The sequence below is a fragment of the Channa argus genome, chromosome 15, assembly GCF_033026475.1.
Source record: "Channa argus isolate prfri chromosome 15, Channa argus male v1.0, whole genome shotgun sequence".
NCBI lineage: Eukaryota > Metazoa > Chordata > Actinopteri > Anabantiformes > Channidae > Channa > Channa argus.
Window position 1 is genome coordinate 12424179 of NC_090211.1, and position 24928 is coordinate 12449106.

A 24928-nucleotide genomic window follows, 5' to 3' on the forward strand; every position below is an offset into this window, starting at 1 on the left:
TTCCCGGTTAAAGGAGGCAGGTTCGTGTCGTCAGTCGGTCCCTTGACTCGGATACATGCGCTTGGCCCTCACTGAAGGGGGATGTTTTGTTTTGTTTTAATAGTAGTTGTGCACCTAAACAATAGTCATACAACTATGGAAACCGAAGGGGCAAGAGTTATTAGTCAGCCTTGTTCTGGAGGCGTAATAGGAAAAGAAGAACTTCCTCTCTAAGAAGCTGTGAAAAGTAGACCTTCTTCTGAAGTCGCGTGTTTCACTTCTCGCAAAATCTGGAAATATCTGAGTGTCGAGGTGTTAAAGACGGACGCGCTGTCGGTGGATTTTCAAGCAGGAATGGCCACTGTAAGGCTTGATTACGTCGCTCCGTGGTGGACATACTGGCTGCACAATTTCCCCCACTTCAATCTCTCTTTCCACACAGTCGACAACACTTTCAAACCGGAGGAGGCGAACTATCAGCAGGTTGGTAACTGTACTTGTGCGTAAAAGCACACGTAGCTCACAAATGAGCTCAGCAGAAAAAAAAATGTGTCGTGGATCAGTGACTTTTTAAACAATGGCAAACAACATTTAAAGTTACATTTTTCAAACATCGAGTAGTTTCAGACAAACTTCTGCGTTGAGTAAAAAAGTATGTTTTTAATATTTTCACTAATAATTATATGAATGTACTGTAGCTTCCTCACACTTGGTCCCAGTGCCTGGAAGTAAGTACCCATACTGCAGTTCTCACATGATGGCACATGACCTGTATCAAGTACATAAGTTGGGTATGAAATATTCCAGGTAGTAAACAACTACAGTTTGTGCAGCATATCCCTGTAAGTATGTAGCATATACACTGTTTTGGGACACACAACACATCGCCCTTTTTTATGCCTTTTATCAGCCAGATTCATCATGTACATTAACCCAACAATATCCCCTCTGTCTCATCCACACGCCATAAACAACGCACTGGCCGTATGAGATGAATGGGCTTTGCTTGTTTGCCTATACTTTCCATAAGGTGGGAATTTATTGCAAGATAAATGACCAAAAGGAACAAATGATTTACACAGTTAAATGTATTTTTACCAAGCTACATTTAAATATCCCCAAACTGGTCCAAAGCCTTTATTAATAAAATAAGTTTACTTTGCTCAGTTTATTTAATTTGTAGTTGCCAGGTATCAATTATTATGCTTTGAAATTGTGCAGTTTAGTCTTCCTACACTTTAGACTTGATTGTACTTATTTGTTTACAGAAAGTTGGATTAATCCTCTCACAGCATATTGCAGCACACAAAGTCCCATTATATTACCACAAGATGGTCTGAGAGGCGCAAATTTAATTAAAAATCACTAATGATATTCATAAAGTAAAACTATCAGAGTGTTATATAATTTATTCCAACAAAATAAACTCCTTGTAATAATTTGTTGTGTAACAGAAAACACTGTTTCCAAATTTAATTAAGAAAATGTGGACATATTTGTTTACTGTGTATCGATAACACTGTGCACTGATCTTATTTTGAGCTTGGAAAGATTTGTTATGTTCATCTTTCAGTTAACAAGAAAAATAGAGCCTGAGTTTATAACAGTTTGTGTGTGTTTGTGCGTGGGTGTGTGGTCGTTTTGACCCAGAGTATTTTTGAATATAGATGCCATTGCCAGAAACCTCTCTCTTCTAACTTGCGTTATTTTGCTGTACCACTGTCTTTACATATCAAGGTCCATCTGGGTCACTGAATCCCAGCAGTGTCACAGTGGCTCAGCTGAGTACCAGTCTGAGAGGAGTGAAGAGGGCTTTGTTATTGCCACAGAGACTGTTGGTAGTTCACAGACTGAAAATAAGACCTTCATTTGACATGCTGATCTGTTGTTTTGCGAGGGAAGTGAAAGATGCTTTTCTTAAAGCTTGTACACTTGTTTGTTGCCTAATTAAATTAGTCAGACATCCATACTTATGCCTATTTGAGACTAAAATCCTTCTGGGAAGATGCACAATCAATGACTAGCAGTTTCCTGTGTCTCTTTGTTCCACTTTCTCATGGATCCTTTCCCTTGTTATGGAACTGCATCCAGTTTAAATTGAAGTGCCCGCATGTCTAATTATGAAGCAATGGAGTTGAAAATTAAAGGACTGTGTTGAACTAGCAGCATTGGGCCTATGAAGGGCAGGAGGTCTAACCAGACTTGAAACCACCGTAGACTCTCCTCACAGCGGCTCATCAGCAGTGCCCTCAAAAACCAATGATTAGCAAATTATTGGATTAAGGTTTTGGCCAGGCCACCAGTGTGTAGGACAGCTCAGTTATCACAGTTTCTGTATTGACTGTCTGTTTGACTTTAGGTTTTTTTTTTTCTTTTTTTTTTAAGAAACCATTTATAAGTGATGTACAGTGTTTTTTACTGTATTCCTCTTCATTCATGTTGGCAACTGTTTTATTATTATTATTATTATTATTAATAACAACAACAACAACAATAATAATAATAGCTTTATTTATAAAGTGCTTATCAAACAAAATACAAAGTGCTGTACGTTAAAAAGGAAAATAAAGATGAATAAATAAATAAAATCAAGTTAAATATAAAATCAAACAAAAGCACAAAGTAAAATGCATGAAGTGATATAGATAGAATATACTATTTATACTAAAACAAGAATCTCACATCTCTGGAAAAGCCAATCTATAAAGATGCGTTTTCAGACGAGACTTAACAGATGACACTGAGTCAGAGAGCCTGATTTCCTCAGGCAGATTATTCCATAGTTTTGGAGCTATGATGGAAAATTTTTTAAGTCAGTGTCTGAATCATTCTTTAGAAAATCGTCCACCTTGTTGAGATTTGTCTTTTCTATTAGGACTGTCCTATTTGCTGACGTACTAGAATAGAAAAACAAAGAATGAAAGTTGCATGACTTGACAGAGTTTAAACAATTGAGGACTTTATTAGAATATGCAAAGTAATATAATCTAAATTCAGTCACTGTCAATGTCATCCAAAGGAAATAATTAGGCACAGACATTGTAGTCAAGGAATATTGCTACTTAGTCAGTCAGGCACATACTTTTTGAACTTGTGAGCATTAAAACTTAAGTGCCTGTTATTTGCAAGTAAAATCAAGGTCATGCTTTTCTCTGGATTGCCTTTAAACTAACCGAGAGCTCAAATCTTACGTGTTTAAAACCTACAAACTGTTCCCAGGGATAAATGCTAGGAAATGTTTAAAGGACATTTGGCTTCAGTAAAGTACAGTATCAGCTTGTACCATTGTTTGTGCTGCTGTGGGATCGCTCTGTAAATGGCTGGGGATTTGTTTTATAATGGAGTTGTAAAGACAAACAGATCAATTAATGTGTCTCCTTCATTTGGGAAGCTGAATCATTTGGAAATAGGCTTCTGAAGACTCTAAGCAACTTTGTTTGATAAAGCGATCGCATGCCATTTTTTTTGTGGTGGTTGCAAGAAATCTCCCTCAGTAGAGTCTCACACAATTAAAGAATGGCATTTTTCTCTGCCTGCTCTGTACCTCTTTCATTTCTATACAATGATAAAAGTAACAGCTTTACAAAACACAAAATATCAGACATGCATAGAGGTGTAATCATAAAACTTTGTACATTATCGATGTAGGAGCTACTTTAATACTGTTTTCCATCATGTTTTTTTTTATATCTGTGTTTTCTCTCCATTCTTCAGGGATTAAATATTTTGTGCACTCAGACATCACAAGACTGAATGAAACCAGTTGTGTCACATGATGCTCACGGCCTTGGATCATTTCTGTTTTCCCGTCAGCTTTAATCCAAGTTCTGCTATGGTTCTTGGCAGAAAAAAAAATCCAGATTCTCTGTGAGCTTTCTTTTCCCAACAGCACTTACTTCTATGTTTCTATCCTATTGCTGCAGTCAGCAGTGATAATGTTGATCAGTGGATCAGGTAGCTCCATACTAAGGTCAAAAATATATCTTACACATGTATGTTGTTTGATACCACCAAGTTGTTTTCACTCAGCCTGTTCACTTTTTGAATAGTGAGGTCAGCCAGCCTGATACTCTGAGACCACACATAGCAGTTCAGTGAATCTTTCTGTATATAATCTGCTGATAAGTTCTTGGTAAATGTATTTCTCTTAAATTTTACTGATGCAACATTTCTCTCTCCACTCCCCCTGCCATCAGTCTCTGATAGTTCTAGCTGGTGTTGGTGCTGTGGGCCTGGGTCTGAGTCTGCTCGTTCTCACAGTTTATCTGGTCTGCCTGTGTTGCTGCCACAAGGACATTGATGGAGAGAGCAAAAGGCCCAATACCTGCTGTGTCACCTGGAGTGCCGTCATCACGGGTCTCATCATATGGTGAGTCTTGAATGGTAAAATGATGCAATACCATGTGATGTTTATTATTGTAACAACAAACTCACACATACACAGGAATATTAATGAGCTAAAGCTGTGATACTGTTAGGGTTTTTTTTTTTTCATCCAACACTTTGGAAAGTTTCACTCAGACATTCAGGAAGATGATGGATAAGCCTATGTAATGTACAGTTTATTCTATGGCATGTTGCAAAAAAATGTCAGGTTTGTTTGTTTCCTCATATGAGCCATTTATGACCATATTGTAGGCTAATGTGGGTCTCTACTATCAACTTGTATTAAAGGCAGCTCTCTCTGTCTAAAGAATACAAATAATCTTAGTCTATCTGCCATATTTGGGACAGGAAAAATCATCAACAAGGCTACAGGGACAGTGAGACTGACTCAGCTGACTTTGTACAGTAGATGACTCAACCCCCACATGACAAAACTCAGTGCGCTTATGCTTCCCCATACAAGAATGGTGCAGCTTTAGATCTGGCCTCTGAATGTTGGGCTTTTACGATTATACTATATCCCCATTGGAGTTAATGACTAGATTACGCTTACTGGTATAAAATTCCAGGATGTTTGTTGTTGCAGCTAGTTCTCCTCTGTAACAGTCTGCGTTGTTCAGCAAGTTTATTTAAGCATAAACAAGCAACACCCCTCCATAAAACCTGCAGATACTACGTCATGAGACATAATTGTGTTTGACATGATTTAATACACTTTAACATAAAAATGAAAGGGAACACACGAGTCTCCTAATGGAGTTAAATGAATTTGTGGCCAGATGTGCTTATTAAACTTGTGACTTTTATCTAAGTGTTGGGCTTTAACTTTATTAGCTTTCTGTGTTTGTACCACACTAATATGTGACCGGGCATTACTTTGCTTGGCAAAAACAAATAAACCACTGCTTACAGCATCCAATTAAATAATCTATGAATCTAGATATTACTATGAAGTTGAAGAGACTGCTTTACATGTTAAGCTTTTGTGGCTTAAAACCACAGTACTTCATTGTTAGTAACAGCATTTTGTCTTTGTGATGAAATCGTGAAGCTTTTATCTCATTAGGATTGACAGTTGTTTATTGTTTTAACCTATGAAAATGTATTGAATAGTGTAGATATTATTGGAGGTTTTGAGCTTTACAGTGACCAACTTAATTGGAAATGTTGCATGTGCTTCTGCACTTGAACAAAGACGTCCAGTGCGGAAACATAGACACATACAGTATAAAACAAAAATGCTTTTGTGTAATACAACACTCAACTGTACACTGATTCTATATTTGGTTGGATCATGGGACTTCTACTGACCAAACTTTGTTTAGATCTAGTTTAACGTCATTTTATAATGATCACCCAAGTTTTGCCTGGTATTCAGGAAGAATTATCTATAACTGCTGCAGGAATACAGTAAAAAAAAAAAACATCTAAAATCCCCTTTGGAGGCTAATCTAATATTCAAAAAATCCGTCCTTCCTGTGTCAATTTCAGTTAACCCTGATATTGCAAAAATACAACGGTCTCTAGCAAAATGAAGGCATTTATGTTATTACTTGCTCATCCACCTCATTCGTTAACACCTCTAGCTGCTGCAGACGGCCTTATTCACAGCCACCAAAGGAAAACACTAATGGTTCCCTGTTGTCCTGTGTCATCACTGTTTCATGATTGTGTCATTAGTGGGCCATTATCGTCGCTGACACTGTTGCTGGGTTATTATCACTGTCACTAGTTTGGCCCGGGGTTAATGTAAAGCTTGTTGTCCAGGCCACCACAGATCAACTGCACCACAAACATCTAGAAACGTGTTGGGTGAGCTCATTTGCTTTCCTTTAATCAGCAAATTGAAGTATTTCTTTCTTTTTTACATCCATGCAGTTTGGGTTCTATGGATTACTGTAATTATGCATCTTCCTTTTGCTCCGATTAGATTGTACTGAAATGGCCTCATGTGGCCTAAATCATAACCACAGGTAAGTCGTTTAACAAGAGAGAAATAGGCAGCAATTTTCATTAAACATGCAAGTTTACGGTGACAGAAAACACAAAGAAACTCCCACCTTTGTGTGTACGCTTTCATAGTGATGATGTGTCACACACACCCTGACAGGTTGTATTCAATTCAGACTCCACATCCTCTCTTTGAAGTTCTGTTGTTGCTTTTGTGTCACTGTGGAGGATGATGGTGTTAACTTGGCTGTCTGTCTACCTGGCTTTTTTTCCCCCTCTGTACTTTGGGGCACAGATTATGTTAAAAGTCCTGAACATATGGGTCATTTTGACAGTAAACTAGACTTTTCTTCCCTTATTTTCTGTGTCTTTGTGTGTATGAAGTATTAAAACAACAATTCTGCTTGGATATCTTTGTTTGAGTAATGATTGCATCACCTTGCTAGTAAATTGCCCCTACATTTTATTGAAATTGTTGTTGACCTCGGATGTTTGTGTCCTGCAGAGCTTGGTCTCTAAGGGGTTAGGATTGTAATCCTCTTCATTACAAAGGCTTAGGCACTGTCACAATAGGCTGCAAAGATCTTACGCTGATGTGGAGTAGACTTCTGATTTGGTTTTTGCAGTGAATGGGATAACAAATCCGAACTTATGGCTCAAAATTACTGTTTGAAATGTGAAGTTATTCACATCAAAGTGTGCAAAACAAGCCTAAGATGGAGGTTATAATGGGTGGAGGAAGAGATCAGAAAATGTTGTATTTCATGCATCAGCTCCACTTTTGCAACATCCTACCCAATATGACAACTAAGAGGAGATACTGTCAATTACTCATGCCTTCATTGGTTCACGGACTTGTTGACATTGTTCAGTTTAGCTCATTCCGGGAACAGTGATTATTGTGAGTAAAACTAATATCACCTTCTTTTTTGGCTCTAGCGCCATCCACATTTAAGGTGTAGCATGTTACAGTAAAAAAGACATTATGATTGTTATATTCATTTTGTCTGAATCTTTCCTTTTCACAGTTCTGCTGTAGGAGTGGGTTTCTATGGAAACAGTGAGACCAACGATGGGGTGTACCAGCTGACCTACTCACTCCACAATGCCAATCACACACTGGGTGGCATCAACAATCTGGTGAGATTGTCATTGGCAATTCCAGCTCTAGTCTACAATGGTTTCATTGTAAACATGAAATCTGGTCGCTAAAATGATTTTTATTTAGATCAGGTTCAATTTAACAATTTCCCAGTTGAATCACTGCAAATTGACCAGGCAATAAATGTGTCAGAGTTGTAAGAAAAAAATGAACGCTCATTTTGCTGTGAATAACTCATCTCCCTTGCGTCATATACGGAGGTATTTTTTCAATTACAGACATTTTTTATGACACAAAGCATGGTCCTATCATGGCTTACTGTCTCACTCTTCATGGAAACACTGATTTACAGCCAGTAGACGCCTGAGCTCCTTCTCTATTAGTGGTGTGTGCATCTGTCTCAGAGCTGCACTTCACTGCAGGGGGTCTGTGTCTGCTTTTTGTCACAGTGAAGGAATTGAAGTGACTGATGCCCCAGGGTTTGTAAGTAGGGAATGTTTGTCTATACAATTCCTGACCTGCAGAGGGGTGGAGGGATAGTAAAGGGAGGAAGGCGCAGGAGACAGAACAAGGCCCTGCAAGAAACAGTAATCACGACGAGGAAGAAAAGGATTAACTCTCATCTGCAGTGCATTAGTGGCTGTTAAGCCTCGTCCCATATCTCTTAGTCTCAATATTGGTACAGTATTTGTTTGTATTGAATGTGAAAAAAGTGCAAGTATGGTCATTTTATACTGTGTGTAGTATGAAAATAAACTGATGTACATGTTGCTTCATATTGTACAATGCATATCATTGTATATGGAGCAATTACATTTAAATGTTTTGCATTTGTAGATCTCATTGCACTGGCCACTTCATTACCTGTGCAATCTAATGCAATCCAGTGCAGCTTTTCTATGAATTCTCCTTTTACACGGTTATAAGGTTTTAATGTCTCAGTTTTTAAGTTGAAACTGTCAGAAAGCTGAAAGTTGTACTGTGTGTATATTATTGAGGTTATAGTGGGAGGTGGAGGTGTAATATTAAGAAAGATATCTCTCAGTGTACTGCTCTCTCTCTCTCTGTCTCTCTCTCTCTCTCTCTCTCTCTCTCTATCTATCTATCTATCTATCTATCTATCTAGAGAGAGAGAGAGAGAGAGAGTAATTCAGCAGCATCATGAACTACAGCATCCGGGATGACCATAAAGTTGAATCAATGGTTCTTTTAAAGAGTTTCAACAATAAATAAATATTATAAGCTTGGGACCACATGATTTATTTAAGGGCTGTTGTGTTAGACTGCATTGCTTTGAGCGTGGTGTAACAAATAATCTGGCGAAGAAGTATAGTTTGCAGTACAGCATTTTCTTTGTGCTGTAAGAAGTAAATGGAATTCAACTTTTAATGATTTCACTTCCCTGCTGCTGACTTTCTCTGCGGTATCTTGGTATTGATTTGATCCTGTAGCATGATGTAGTAGGCTATACTACTGTATGCCTGCATGAGAAATGTAGAACCTCCTCAGGGAAACAAAGGCTGTCTCCTTCTCAAAGCCATAGCGTGATCTAATGTACTCCACTTACATAGCAGGCGAGTTGGCTGGCTGTCCATCCCATAAAGCTAAAGCTGCTTTGTTCTGTGCTTAGGCTTGTCTTTCAGAGTCATGTCTCCACTGATCTTTATTGGTTCGCCTAATCCTTTCCTGCCCTTTTTAGGTGTTTCTGTTTCCTGGGTTCAAAAGTAATAACTTTTATTCTTTGCTTTACCTTAATGTCTTACAGGTCTTTTGATTTGTTGTGTTTTACATGCTGGGTTAATGCCTGATTTGTCTAATAAAATACAGAAACAGACTCTTCCGAATTTCTGTCCTCTGCAAGGCTCCTGTGAGGTTAGTGATGTACGCCGGTAGCTGTTTGGATCCACTGTTGGTTTGTTAAGGCTTTTCTCATCATAAAATATGCGCTCTCACTCTCAGCAAGGGATAATCTTGTGTCATAGAGGGAAAGATTTGATTTAAGGAGGATCATTCTCCCTTTGCTATTGAAGCAGGCTTTTGATTGTTATCAGGCATTATTATTCTTTTTTTTAAATTTTATTTCAGCCTTTTTCCCAGCAGTCAGCTTGTAATATTAAGAACTTGTCAGTACTTTCCAAAAATAAGAAATGAAGAAACATGGCTATCATGCTACATCAGAATGTGCACTTCCAATTTACAGCGGTGGTTACACTTTTATATATAGCTCCCCCTCTCTAAAAGTGAAAGCTGTCTTGTGATTCTGGGATCAAAATGATTGCTGCTTTCTGCACCATACATCACTATACCCCTTGAATAGCTCTCCTCAGTGTCCTATTTTTCAATGTATTACCTTGCTTGACGTTAAAGCCCTGTATATTGTTTTACTGTCGCGGTTAATACAGTAAACTTCAGATATATAAAATTACTAGAGGAATTTACAAACAGTAAATTTAGGAACAGTTTAGCTGCATGTGAATAGGCATTTGGAGTACTGCTGCTGCAAGCCTCAAATCAGTCAGACTCCTTTTAACAGGCGTGTCCAATATAGAGAAGCCTCCTTGTGACCCGCTTTCTGTAAAAGTGAGCTTTAATCCATTTTAACGGAAGACGGGACGGTCCAGATTAGGGAAATGTGGATCACCCAGAGCAGCATGCTGATGGATCTCATTTCTCACATTTAGGGAGACTGCCTTGCAGATAAGATTCAGGGCGTTGTGGCAGGAAGTGTAAGAGATGATGCACAGAGAGAGCAGTTTACTGGCAATCAGATAGTCTCCCTTGGGGAGCACTAGAGTGCAGGATGGGGCTGTATCTTTGCCTGATCTCCACGTTGATACTCTTCCTCTTACAAATCATTAAATCCAACCACTCAGTAAAATGTAATAAACAGTGTTTAAAATGTTTTTTTTTTTTTCTTTGTGGTGAGATTTCAGACTTACTTAGAATATGGGAATGTGTTAAAGAAGTCAGAAGGGTGCAATGAAGAAAAGATGATAGATTAAGAAAACAGGACTGCTGCAAACAACATCTGGTAAGAAGCAACATCTGGTCAGAACTGATGGAGTCTGTTACTGAGTGGAATATTAAGTACACAGCTCTATCTAAGCAATTGTCATGTGGGTTTGTGTGTGTGTCCTCTTCTAAACTAGTTGTTTTTACAGTACAGGTAATTGTTTAGAAAAAAGTGTAAATGTAAGTATCTGAAGAAATTGTTCAGCTTTCTGGGAAGTGAACTTATTTGCATACTGGTGTATGGAGTATGATGTTAAGAATAATATATAAATGTACTGTATCCAAAGGCAACAGCCAATTAACACAATGTACCAGAAAAACTGGAAAAGGGGCAAAGGAACCCATCTCTGTTCAAGTGTAACAAAATCCACCCTCCAGGACCTCTAAAGTTCACAAACTAATACAAATGGTGGAAACAATTGTCCTGTGATTGTCTTTCTGTACATTACGTACAGTAGTCTACATTTGTGTTTTCACAGCTATGATTTTTTTTATATTTTTTTTTTTACTGCTTAAAAAAACATTGAAATTCCGTTTAGTGTCAGTACATGTTTTGAATGCTCATTTCAAGCCCCCATTTTAAATTTTTGATGGCAGGGTTATGCTTTTCTTTCATTTTTGCAGCGTGTAGTGTGCCTTTAATGTCACATTTCAAAATATCAGTATAAGTAGGTCAAGCTATTTTGGCTGCGAGTCTCACTCGAGTGTAGATTCAGCCGAGAAACTATTTCCCCATGTCAGTGTTGGGCTAAAATTGACCCTCTTCCAGCTCCACTGATGCTGTGAAAGTGCAGGTGTTTACGACATCACATTGTTTTTGCTCAAATGGGAAAGTAAAATGCATTTACTCTACTCCACCGTGCCTCCTCCTACTCTGTTCTCGCTATCAAAGACCCCTGTGATAACAGGTCTCCCTGGTATTGTTATCAGTATTCCACTCTACATTGTTTATCTGAATAAAACACACGGTTGAGAAGAAAAGTTAATCTTTTCTCAAGGGAGTGCTCCTTTGGTTCTTTCACCTTTCTCTATATGTTCAATCTTCTTTTTATGAATATCCGTTTTTATGAATTTATTTATGTTCCTATTTCCTTGTGACCCTATTTTCACTGCGACTCCTTTTCACCTCCCCCCTCCCTTATCCTGTTACCCATTGTTTTCTATTTTCTGTGTTTCTTTCATTCTCTTATCTTTATTTTATGTTTTTAGGTTGCAGGATCTCTAGGAAATATGGAAACTGGAATCAAACAACACCTGGAACGGTTGGATGAGATCTTTGCTCCAAGGTTGGATTTCCTCCAAGCTCTGCGCTACATGCGGCTAATGGTCAACAATGTAGTCCGCGAGCTGACAGTTCTGCCAGATATTAAAAAGGCCAATTTTGACTTGGCGGACATTGCTGACCAAACAGCCATGATTGAGTATTACAGGTAGGTAGAGCCTTAGCAACTCCCCTGGGATGAATGACATTATTGTATTTGGTGTGTGTGTGTGTGTGTGTGTGTGTGTGTGTGTGTGTGTGTGTGTGTGGCTGAAGTGAACATGCTGCTCAGAATGGGACTGTAAGTAATTCGGACCAGACATAGAGCAGATGGGAATTTATTGATCTCCCCTCCAGAATACACACCGGAAAAGCTATTTTTCCTGATTGCTAAATAAATGAAAGCTGAAATTAAGCTTATTGCCCACTGTGCTATTTGAGCTCTAACACTTGCACTCACAGCATATCATGCACGGAAGACTGACTATTGGAATATAAATGATCTGCTTATCTGCAGATCATTGCTCACATTGATTGCAGTTGTTATTTTGATATGGTTCTATCTTTGAGGTATGTTCTTAAAAAAAAAAAAAAAAAAAGAGATGTTTTGAGAGGACAGAATTGAAATTAAATGACCACATAAAGAAATAATAAACCCAATCAACAACAAAGTAGACCAAATGAATAAAATATCCTGCATTAATTCAGGAGGGAGATGCTAATGTCTGAGGCTCAGATGGCTGTTTCTCCAGTCCTTGAGTGTAATGTAACTTTTATAGCTTATTTAATTTTTTGCACATAAAGCTGCTGAGATGCCATAAAGTTTCACACCTGCAACCCGTCCACGGTTGTAATTTGGAGTAAATGGGAAATAGAGACTAACATAGGATCTAAGGTAGTATGCTGCCTTCTGCAAAAGGATTTGTTTTATATGCACTTTAGGCACAAAGTTATCAGGGACTGGGGCTTATCTGGAGCCCTGTGTGAGCATGTGCTGGAATTGGGGGTTGATGTTATCCCATCAAATTCATCCCATACATCATGTCTGTCCCACTACGTTGCAGATTTAGTAGAGGTTGCATTGAAAACCATTTTGAAATGTCTTTAGAACTTAAGTAAAGGCAGGTTTATGTATACAGGCCGCATTCACAAATTAATCTACATCCGCACATGACGCCCTATTTGCTTAGACGCAGTATGATATTTAATGCACGGCCAGGTTTCGGTAGAGTTCAGCTGTTACCAGACTGTCTGTCACAAAAAAATGTGAATGTGACATTAAATTGTAATTCTTTTTCTCCAATTTCATCCACTAGAGAGACTTTTCACTGAATACATGACATGTCAGTACAGAAGTAGGCACTGTTCCCTCAAAAGTTACAAAAACCTTCTTGTCAGTCTGTTGCAGAGATTCACTCAGAACATTCTATATAAAAGTTGCACTTTGAAGTTTTAGCATTAAACATTTATTTATGTATTTGGGGAGTTCTGATCTATCCAAAGACTCAGTCCCTGCCCTATCCCTATCAATACTATTTTATATGTTTGATCTTGTCATTAATCTTATAGATGCGTATTCCCAGATGGAACATATGCTCTGTATCCTGACACAGATCTTCGATGGAACTAGTTGCCACTTTGTGCATCCTGACACCAGTCTCTGGGGTCTTGATTGGGTTTCATGCAGCACTTGGACTCTTTATTGACGAACAACAAATATACTGGTCATCTCAATGTTATTCGACCAGGGGGAAAAATGACACTTTTCAGTTTTCCAATGTTATGCACTTCCTGGCTATTCTGAATACCCACAGTAAGTGTGCTTAAAGAAATACTGCAGTTTGTTTGAAGTCTTTTGTAGTTATTCTCCATCCATATGTGTAATTCTGTAAGCAAAGGAGTGGCCAATCTGCATTTTATTTCTAAAGCTTGTTAAGTTACCTCTAGGTTTCCGCACAAATAAATAATGTCCTCTAGTGACCTTGGTGTACATACAGTATTTACTTAAATACAGCAGATATGCGACAGCATGTCTGTGTGAATATACTGTATCTTCAGAATATACCTGTTTGTGGTGAATGTTCTTAGTAGTTGTAAAATTCTACAGTGCTGCTGGGACTTGTAGGCTCATAAGAATGTGTTGTTTGGTCAGAACACACATGCACGCAGGCATTTGTAATCCAGGTTGAGTGCAGGGCATTCCTGTGAAGGACATTTTCAAAGCTTGAAAAATTAATGTCTATGGATTTGTGGTGTTGAATTATTAAACCAACAGGCTGGAAATTACCTGAAACAGATGGGCTCTAACTAGGAGACAAGAATGCTGATTTACTGTACAGCACCAACCGATCTCACGCACCCAGTCACAAACATATGGCGGAAAGGCAATTCCAGAGGCTGGTGCGGTGCATGTGCATCAAGGATGCTGGCTGTATGTGAAAGTCATCAATCAGGGTTGTTATGCTGATGCTTCATGTTCCTGTCTTGTAGATGGCTGACCTGTCTCCTGCTGCTTATCCTGGATTTGGTCATCTGCTTGGCCGTGTGCTTAGGGATCGCCAAGCATACTCGATGGCTGCTGATCATGTACGTATCCTGAATGTGTATGTGGTGGTGCATTTGCTTTTCATCTTGTTTCTGAGGCCATTTTTTGTTGTTCCTCCAATCTCTCTTCTCTTAGGCTTTTGTTGTGATCACAGACCACAGACAGGGCACCAGTGAGCATTGCTAGCATCATATAAGATTGTTTTACATTTCAAATAACCCTAAGAATGGCACTGCCTTATTTTTCTCCCCCTTCAAAGATTTGCTTTAGATTTCAGCCACTAACAAAGGCAACCTTGTAGCACCAGTCTTAGATTAACTCTAGCTCAAAGCTCCTTATTTTTGCTGAATTCATGTAGACTGTACTTTCCTCTCTAAATAACACAAGCCATGTTTATATTCTAAAGGTCTGAATAAAAATGCAAAGAGAAGGAGCAGGTATGTTTGATTTAGTTAATTGCAACCAGTAATTTAAACCTACACTGATGTCTGACAAGCTAAATCCACAGTCAGGACTTCCCATCCCATTAGCCCAATTTAGTGCGGCCTACGTGTCAGTGTTAGCAGATGATTCTCAGGATCGCTCTTCACATCCTCTTCTGATGGGTCTCACTAATGCCTATTGATCCTTCAAGTCTGCTCCCTTAACTAATTATTAAGTGCTCTCAGGCTACTTTTATTGGTGCTTTCAAGAAGGTCAGAGGAGTAAGGTGAGAATTGAAGCCCTCTCCAGCCGTTTTTACAACAATCAGGACTTTTTTTGCTCAGTTTGTCTCCCTCATGCTCACAACAACTTGTCTAACTTCTAACTTTAGTGACTAAGAAACTGTGGTTAGAGGTGGGAAGATTTTTTTTTTCCTTTTCTTTCTATGACACAATTCTGCAATGTCAACTGCTTGTTGAATAACTTATAACTTTTTTCAAACAATAGGAGGACAAAGAAAACAAGAGGTCTACAAGCCAAAGCATGTGGCATATTTTGATTGACTGTGATTGAGCACAAGGGGTTGACAGCAATTACATCTACGACTGACAGAAAGTGCAGCCAATTAAAATGTTTCGAGTGGAACCCAGGAGAGCAGAAATAACAAAAGAAAGACATGGAAAGTCCCCAGACTTCCAGTAGCATTATCCTTCAGTTGTGGCCTTGTGAGACCTCTGTTGAGTAATTCCTTTGCTTTAATAAAACTTACTGCTGAATAGATCTTTTTTATATATTGAGAACTAACAAGAGAATACACCAAGGAGTCATGAGTTAATTTATCTTTATTTCCCTGTTTAATAAATGGAATTCAGCTGCGCCGTCTATGCCACAATGCACCAGCACAAAGTCTAAGATGGGCCTCTGTCTTCAGGCAGAAGGAGAACAATTCCCAAGCAAAAGCTGGATAGAACAAATCAAATTAACTGAGTGAAAAGGGCTGAAGATCACTGGTACAAAAATAAACGTATTCATCTGCTTCTCCCTGTGTGGCTTTGTCTTTGTCAGTTTCTCCCTTTCACCCACTCCTCTCTCTCATTTGCTGTTTTACTCCAGGGTCATGGCTTTTGTCATGTTGTCTGTGATCCTGAGCTGGGCCTCACTGGGAGCGGGCACTGCTACAGCTGTGGTAGGAAAAACAGTGACTTACTTAATACTTAATAAAACTTTTTTCTTACCATGCCATCGGACACAGCGGGTTGAAACTACAGATGTCTTGTTGGTCTGTGGTGGTTGAACTGCATTTACTCATGCAGTTACTCCCAATGGTATTACTGTCGATACATGTTTTCTTGGACATCTTTCCTGTTTAAAAAGTGTCTCTATCTGTTTGTTTACTCTGGTTCTTTTCTGTAGTCAGTGATGCAGTAAAGCTGATTACAAGGCCCCAGCCTTTTGGGTTAATCAAACCTTACCCCAGCCATTGTAAATAGAGCTGGTTTCAATCATTAATTGCTAGACTTCCTTTCTTCAAAATCTCTTTATTTTGTTGTGCTCATCTGTATTTTCAGACTTCCTTATTTCTGACAGATTGTTCTGCCTTCCTGTCTGCACACCATGTGTTCAGCACATCTGGCCTTAGTGTGTTTAATGGAGCTTGTATTAGCGATGCTGTCTGGGGTACAAAGTGCAACCCCCCCTGCTTCTAGCCTTCCTTCATCCCGTCGCTTCTACCCGATCTCCCTGCCTCCTGCAGGGCGTCCTGGCATCTGTGGATTATCCTGTAGGATTTGACATCTGGACAGCTGTTTAAAGTGTGGTAGGGGAAAGAGAGAATGAAGAGGAGAGGCAGATGATTTTAACCTGAAATTAACTACATGGGCTGCAAATGCTTACATCTGCTGTGGTTCTTGCTAAACTGCTCTGCAGTTGTAAAGCCAGATTACCAATATCTTGGACTGTGCCTGTGGCTCAGCTCAGCTCAGCTCAGCATAGTAGAACATGACCCTGCATTAATATCTATGACCTCTCTGGCCAGCTTATCCAGATGAGTAAAGCTTCTCTGTCTCTAAATGACATGCCACAGGTGAGCTGGGGTAAATTTCCACAATGGCTGCCTAGTAAGTAGGCTAGTTCTCCGCACTGATGCAGATTATCAAAGGACAATTTGAATGTGGGACAGTAAAGTAAACTTGTTGCACCTGCAAACATTACTCAAAAACTGCATGATGCAAAAACATGGCACAACATGAAAGGAAGGTGGATGCTGGTTGTGTCCTAGAAATTGCTCATAAATGTGTACATATTTAATGAGACACAGCATAAACAAAATGTCCCTACGAGTATAATGAGATCGAGATGAAGGGTAACATCTAGCAGCAGTATTGATGTGTTGTTTTACAGTTTTGCTGAAAACAAATGTCATGTTCTGGGTTGTATGTTTGGTGGTGATGATCTGCAAGTATGTTGGGTATAAAATATAGAAAGAAGGCATTTAGGTTAAGTGGGCCTGTTTTTTGTCTTGTGTCTGATTGTGCATGTTTTCTAATCTAATGTGTTTGGATTATTGTGTTTGTATGTTGTGGTATCCTGTAGAATATTTTGTTTTTATATGAATGGGATATTGTTTCTGAGGCATTTTTTTGTTTGTTCAAAATAGGTTTACTCTCTGTGAAGTCTTTTTGGGCTGTGATACTTTTTGTTTATGTCTTCCATGGAAAGCACTGGACACAAGACTGCATTAAGAATAAATGGCATGAGGCTTTGATGTTTAATTCTACATGACAGAAGATGTTGTGATCCCTTTCAACTTTGAACAGTATAGCCTGGTATTTTCACATCAGGTCGTACCAGCCAGCTGTGAATTATGCATGTGCATGAGAAATGATTGACTTTATTGTTGTTATTTGCCCCCTTCTTTTCTAAAATTGCCACATCACCATGTTCTGGGGAAGATTAAGTGCGCAGCGGCTGTGTGAATTTGACCCTTAATTGTTTATGCATGCTCATTAGCAGCTCTCCATGGATAAATGAATGAACATGAAAATATTTAATAGATTTCCTCCATGGTTAGCAAAACACGTCATGCTCTACATGGTCAATAAAGCCTTTGGTTGCTTGCAGAACATACCACACATTACTCTGTGAGGTTAGTTAACGTACATGTGCATCTATTTCATTCATTTATACTGTAAATATATATTTGCATACTGCTGTTTTGCACGTCTGTGGGCTTTTGTGTGAATACTTTCATTTCATTGGCTTACTTGAGTTTAAGGGGGATAAAATAGTTGTAAAACAAAGAGTTTGTGCTGCTGAGCGATAGTCAATAACTGCCCAGTGTAAAATCAGTTTTACTCAATTGCTGCACAAAAAGAAATTGGATCTTGTGGCTTGAATGAATACTGTGCTCTTTTAGTCTTGCATACTTGGGGCATTACAGAATGTTTTTTTGTATTTGGACAGGGCACCAGTGATTTCTGTGTGTCTCCAGACAAGTTTATTGTTAACCAAACCAAGGATTTCCTCAGTGCAGGTAATTTGCAGTGTCTACAAACACGATTCTAGATACTAGCTCTGTCACCAAATGTCAAGACACGTTGCCAATCTCTGTTCATTTCTCCCTATTTCTTTTCACTTTTCAGATGTTGCACATTATTATTTGTTCTGCAGCCCGAATCTACCAAACCCCTTTCAAAAGGTATTGACTAAATGTCTAAAGTCGTAGCTGACCACTTAAACATACTGTTATTTATAGAGACTCACATGTTGGAAAATGTATTGCTATTTTAAAATGAGTTTTTCCCTGTCATATCCCATCAAATCAACAGGCTCTCGGGCTCTTTTGAAACACAAACAAGTGCAATTTCTTAATAGAGTTGATCGAGAATCTTTGAAAGGTAGCTCTTGTTTATTGGTTAGTGGAGTCATACTGGAGTGCATTATATTAGGAGCTGGTTCTAATGTTTTGGTCACCCTACGTAAAATGAATGAGGGGGGCAAAACTTTAGAACCACCTCTTCTTAAGTTTCAACTTAAAAACTGCGAAATTATAACATTGTAAGTGTAGAATTTGAGCTGCTGTATTGGATCGCATTAGATTGTACAGGTGTACCTAAAAAAGTTGCCAGTGAGCCAGTTGCCAGTTATATTTAGTTGTTTATTCAACATATGTCCCATGTCATCTAGTTAGACAGCTATTGTACATGTATAAAACTATGTATACAGCTGTCACACAACCTTTAGCGAAACTGTACAGCGGGAACTCAACAAACCTGAAATGAAATTCAAAGCTTCTACTAAAAAAAAAAAAAAAAAAAGATTGAAGGCCAGCTGACTTAGATGTAGAACCGTAACCTTGTACATCAAGCACAAAATGCAGTAGGTGGTTTTGGAGCTTCAGTGGTTCTGAAGCACAGAGTACATGAGTGTTTGATGTTAAGTATTTCTTTCCTGAGGAATGCTTCACTTTCACCACACTCGGTTATACGACACAATCCAAAAGAGAATTTAGGATGGTGTTAGTCCTTATGTATTATAATATAGTGTGAGGCTTTTACATGAGGAAATCTGTATCTGTGTGGCAGGCTAAACCCATGACCAGTAATTATTAAAAACCTACAAGCTTAGTTATCCTTGCAGCATCCATTTAGAGATTAATGTGATGCTTGTTAAGTAGGTAAGGATAATCTTTTCTCTGATAGCCCAGTTGATATAAGTATTGCTCTTTTGTTGTGCTTGAGATTAAGTGGTGGAATGGAAGGAGAGGCTGATTGGTGGGGGAGACGGTTGATATCGAAGGATAATCTGGGCCTTTCTGTCTGGAAAGAAATGTGTCTTCTGTTAAGCGCATTAAAAATCCTTACTTAACACAAAATTACTTGTTGACATGCTGCTCCCAAACAATGCTCTCCTTAATACGATCCTCTCATTGTTTTTGCTGAATGTCTGTGCCTGTGATGGTGGTGGGTGATTATGTTTTCACAGTCCTTGACAGACGGCCAGCGTTCTCTGACCACCATGCAAATCCAGATCCAGGGATTGCTGCAGTTCTCAGTGCCCATCTTTCCCACAGCTGAGGTAAGTGGCTGGCTGACAGACTATTACTCTAGACTGTGGAGAGTTGTGTATCATCTTTCCCCTTTTATACCTTGTTATACAGAGAGACCTTCTGGGGATCCAGCGACTGTTGAACTCCACTGAGTTCAGTCTACACCAACTAACAGCCCTGCTCGATTGCCGCGGGCTACATAAGGTAAGGTCAGAGTCCAACCAGGACACTTTTTAATAGGACTGCTTTGTTGCATGGCTCAAAGCCACTTGAGAGGACCAACTTGACTGATTTTTACCCTTATCTCTAAGTACGTCGCGTACACTGACGTGTTTGTACACACTGTTACCATTGTCAGTACAGCCTGTATCTGGTAGACGGTCTCTATTCACCAGGCTCTATTTTTCTGATTTAAAGTCGTACTTTACTTTTTGCAGCTCTCAGGTTGTGAGAGTTTTATCTGGTGAAGAAAATGAGACATCTCAGTCCTAGAAGAAGTCTTTGTTGCAGCTGTGATTGCAACAGCAGGCTTACTTTATGTCTTCCTACATGCATGTATCTGTGGCTCTGTGTCTTGTATGTTAAATAAGAGCTAGAGGTAGGACTGCTCATTAAAACTGTATAATGCATGCCAGGTCCAGACAGTTTACATTATAGAGATAATAATAGACCTCGAATAACACTTATCGACCACACATCTGTGAAAAATATGTCAGAGCTTTTTAGTCATTAGTCAAATATATTGTAACAAGCAAAGTACACAATGAATACACAAAGAAGATTTAACAACCTGACACCCTGTCTGAAAATAGTTTTTACATTTGCAAGGTAATATTTTCCCTGGATGCTGATATTAACTGACTATACTATATAATTTGTGTCTATCTCTCTAGGACTACCTCGATGCCCTAATGGGTGTGTGCTATGATGGGGTGGAAGGGCTCCTCTACCTCTCTTTGTTTTCTCTGCTGTCTGCCTGTGCACTCTCTGCCATGCTGTGTGCAATTTTCCGAGTATGGACACTAATGGGCAGTAGGTCAGCACCAAGCCACCTCCTTATCCCATTACATACAGTCTGCAGTGCACTCCAGCAAAGTGTTTACGCATGCACTCTCTTTGTTTTTGTCTTTGTCCGTTGTGTACCATTGTCACCCAGGGAAAAAGAGTATGATGACATAGATGAAGAGGACCCATTCAACCCTCAAGCTCGGAGAATATCCTATAACCCCAGAAGGTCCAACATCCACAGTTTCTGTAGCTACACCAGCAGCCTTGGTAGCCAGGCCAGCCTTCATCCACCACCACAATCGGCCTCTAATGCTGCGCCACCTCCTGAATACATGTGAGATATAGAGAAGTTGACAGCATGCTTGTATTTCTACGTTTAATCACTTACTTATTTTCTCTGCTAATCTTTCGCAGGAATCAGTCCATGCTGTTTGGAGGGAGCCCTCGATATGAGAACGTGCCACTGATAGGGAGAGGATCCCCACCTCCCTCGGTGCGTTGGCCCTATGAGGCTCTAGTGTCCTTAGTTTGATGATGATCGTGGCACTGCTGACCTCAACGCTGCTGCGACACTAACAAAAAACTTGCAACAGCTGCAAGAGCCTACAATTGAGTGCAAAACCTTTCATTAAAATTTTTTTTCTTCCGCACAATATTTATTGCACATTCAGCTACTGTAGTACACATGCTCCTTCATCAGAAGTACTAAAACAGGTCAAGGAGTGTGGGGGAAAAGACATTTATAGTGAAATACAGTCTCACTAATGTTTGGAGAATGTATGTCTGCGTCATGGACTGTAGCTCTGCATAAAGTAGAAAGAAGATTGAATGCAGCCTAGAATCAAAATGTTTTTAAAGGCTCCTACCATCAGTCAAAAAGGCTAGAAATTAGGAGAAAGTGGATTCTTCAATATGAAAATGATCCAAAGCACAGTCAAGTCAGGAATGCTTTCAAAATAATAAAGCGAATGTTCTACCATGAGCTTCCCAGACTCCAGCCTTAACTATCATTGAAATCCTGTTGTTAGGTTTAATATAGGCTGTACATGGCAGACAAGCACGTAAATATTTATACCATGAAGAATGGGCTGAAATCCCATCTGAAAGTAAAGAAATGCTGCTCAGACGGTACCCAAAGATGTTGGACGAGCTTTTAAAAGCAAAGGAGGACATAAAACAAGAGGGGAACGCAAACCTTTGATTGAATTTTTATTATTTTAATATAACCATCTCCTTGACTTTTTTGTTACTTCTGTAGCTGAAGGAACATTTGTACTGACTGATGTGCATTACATATTATGTTGATGAAAAAAACACATTCTTTATTATTTTTTTTTTCTGTTTGCTATAACGCCATGGCAAACCTTTTCACTCAACTGTAAAATTGCTTTCCCAATGTTAACCTTTAGTTCTGTTGCTTTGCAAATGATGCAAGACTGCCCTCTGCCGGCCATTGTCTGAAGTGTATTGAGTTTGTGCATTCTGTGTCATATCCGTATGCAGACACTCTTACTGCTAAGCAACGAGATTATGCTCATTCTTTTCATGACTGACTTGGATTTTATTTCTAGTACTTAGAAATAAATAGCTGAGGCTAATGCAAACACTTATGTATATTTAAAATTAAATTGGTTTAGGTTTGAATAAATATAGCATTGTCGACAGCTCGTTCTCACATTATGTATGTAGTTTCAATGGTAAAATTCATGATGTGTCTCTGAAGCTAAATTATAGATCACACTGGCAAATACATATTCAATTTCTTAAAGGTGAAGTTTCTCTTGGGTTACGTTTTCTGTTCGTGTGGCTGACTCGGTGCTTGAACGGTGCTCACAGCCTACTGTACCAATTTCTCAAAATGCCTTTTGAACAGAAAAAAGGGAGTGAGAATTTGCACCATTATTTAAACTGTTACAGTGAGTCACATTTTGTGTGCCACTGGCATGTGTTTCTATTTGTGTTTGAATAACAGCAATGTTCAGACTTTTAACAAGGTGTTTGCAGTAAATTAACCACACAGTATGTACAGGTCTTTTTATTTATTTGTTTTGTATATTCTTTTCTTTTTTTGCAATGCATTTTACTTTTTTTACATTTATGCTTTAATGTACGCATTTGCATTATATGTTGTCTAATATTAATCAGTGTTTTGTAACTAATCCTTTTTTATTGTCATTCTTTTACTCAGACTTTTAAAAACAGTAAGTTTTCTATTGTCTATCTTTATTTTTATGATTTCATTTTCATTTCATTTCACTCTTGGATTACCTCAGTAATGAAGCTTGCTATGCAGAATGTTTTAACCTGCCACCCCCCCAAAGACCCCAAACCCCATTAAAAGTCCAATCACTTCCTGAGCTGTGTGACCTTTGACCTTCTGCCACTACTGTATCTACAGAGTGTTACATGTGAGTGTAAGTTATTCTGTGACCCCTAACTCATGCCCTCTGTCTGCTCTTCTCCTGCTTTTGAGCTATATGCAACATTAACCTATCATCCAGATTCCACGGCCACATCATCAAAGAGCAGCTCATAATTCAAACAAGTGCTCCACAAACTTAAAGCAGATTGCACCCTTTTAATATTTGTCTTAGTGATATGATGGCATAGATTGAATACAAATGTCCTACTTTTTTTTTTTTCCTTGCAGTATTCGCCCAGTATGAGGACCACCTATCTATCTATGACTGATGCCCAGGTGAGACACTTTGGGACTGACTTCCAGGTGTAGCCTGCTGTCCACTGAATTCTTTCAGAGAAGCACTGTCTGAGACTCTGGGTGCCTACCAGAGAGACTCTTCATGGCATAATCCTGTTTACAGGCCTGCAGCCTGCCATCCAAATTTGAGACATGAAAGCAAGCCATGTGAGGCAATTACCTCAGTAACAAATCAAAGCAGTGCTCTGAAAGCCCTGCATGTAGTTTGAGCAGAGAGAGCTTGTAGAAGTTCATCTCAGCAATGTTATTGTTGTTGTCATGATACGTGGAAACACTCGCTCAAATGTAAGTATTTGTATGAACCAAATTAGGAGCCTTTGAACTGAATCTTGCTTTTCCTCTATTCTGGTGGCGTGCATAGATAGATATGATCATGAACATGGTCAGTATTTTGATGTTGAACTGCGATGATTCAATATGACAGTTGACAATTTTTTTTTTTTGGTTATTTAATCATGAACTATTTGGATGATATCAAAGAAAATTAAGAAGTACCAAATATAGCTTTTTAGCCAAAGATGCCACTCACTCGTTATTGTTTTCTATTTCTGCAACTGCCACACGTGTTAAGCATCTCTTGATTCTTGTAGCACTGTATTGCAATGTGTGAACTGACTATCAGGAATGAGTCGTATATTTATTGCTGAAGGGTTTGTTGTTTTGCTACAGTTGAAGACTAGCTGCATGCAGAAACATTATGTTGGACTGAATATGTACAACAGATTGGGGTATAATTCACATCAAGGCATTTATTACACTATCACAGTTTTAAAAAACATGATTATTTGCTGTGTTGTGGTGATATTTTGATAGGAAATGCTCATTGGCGTAAAAAAACAATCCAGTTCCACCAGTTGCAGTCAGCTACAAAATACATGAATTATATATGAAGAAATTTGAAGATTGTTCTTAGTCAACCCTTAATGTGTTTGTGAATTAGAAAGTGTTCTTTATGTTGTTTGATAAACCCCCTGTCTTTTCTATGTTGGATAATGTCTCAAACTACCATAACGTTGGCTCATAAAATTCTGTATTCAAACAACTGTGTTATTGTGTCAATGCAGCTTACTGGTCATGTACTGCTGTGCTCTTATTCTAATAGCCTAGTATGAGTAATGGGATTAAGCTAATTTGTGTAATGATGTCTTACGGGGCTATACTCTTAAATGTGTCTCTTAAACATCTTACCTTCAGGGCTGGATCTTGCCTGTCAGACAGGACAGCATATTGTTACAGTCACACACTTTCATTGCCAAATTTGCCGTTAATAACTTTTGGTGTGCCACAGCTTAGGGGAAGTACTATTTTGTTGGATTTGATCTGTAAATTTCAGTGCAGAAATGTGTAATAATAAATTATAACTTAAAACTTTTCTATTTCCATTACTTCTTTAGAACATAGCTTTAAAAATGTCTGCAAACAGGAGAGATCCACGATCCATGGATTTTTTTTTAAACATCCCTTTCATTTCTAAGGCTGCCACTACATTTTGTCTG

At 38.8% G+C, this 24928-nt stretch overlaps 1 protein-coding gene across 5 annotated transcripts; it reads left to right on the forward strand.

Annotated features, from left to right (window-relative positions):
* Window positions 1–24771, forward strand: LOC137100073 (protein tweety homolog 2-like). 5 transcript variants are annotated; one of them, XM_067477694.1, is made up of 14 exons: window positions 1–462; window positions 4176–4348; window positions 7344–7455; window positions 11639–11859; window positions 14181–14276; window positions 15772–15844; window positions 18121–18190; window positions 18300–18355; window positions 19642–19734; window positions 19817–19909; window positions 20599–20741; window positions 20862–21047; window positions 21128–21206; window positions 23364–24771. In XM_067477694.1, exons 1-14 carry the CDS (start codon window positions 334–336, stop codon window positions 23442–23444), a joined length of 1605 nt encoding a protein of 534 aa, XP_067333795.1. In that variant the 5' UTR covers window positions 1–333; the 3' UTR covers window positions 23445–24771. The 5 variants fall into 5 exon arrangements, with proteins under 5 accessions (XP_067333795.1, XP_067333796.1, XP_067333797.1 ...); XM_067477695.1 differs by lacking the exons at window positions 1–462; window positions 4176–4348; window positions 7344–7455; window positions 11639–11859 and adding an exon at window positions 13343–13503 and having other exon boundaries at window positions 23364–24768; XM_067477696.1 differs by lacking the exons at window positions 1–462; window positions 4176–4348; window positions 7344–7455; window positions 11639–11859; window positions 14181–14276 and adding an exon at window positions 14371–15668 and having other exon boundaries at window positions 23364–24768.
* Window positions 24772–24928: the final 157 nt, after the last annotated feature.

Coding starts and splice junctions, on each gene's coding strand:
- LOC137100073 (XM_067477694.1), top strand. CDS start 334: ATGGCCACTGTAAGGCTTGATTACGTCGCTCCGTGGTGGACATACTGG. Junction 18,356..19,641: donor TACCAAACCCCTTTCAAAAG/GTATTGACTAAA, acceptor ATGTTTTCACAG/TCCTTGACAGACGGCCAGCG. Junction 19,735..19,816: donor CCATCTTTCCCACAGCTGAG/GTAAGTGGCTGG, acceptor CTTGTTATACAG/AGAGACCTTCTGGGGATCCA.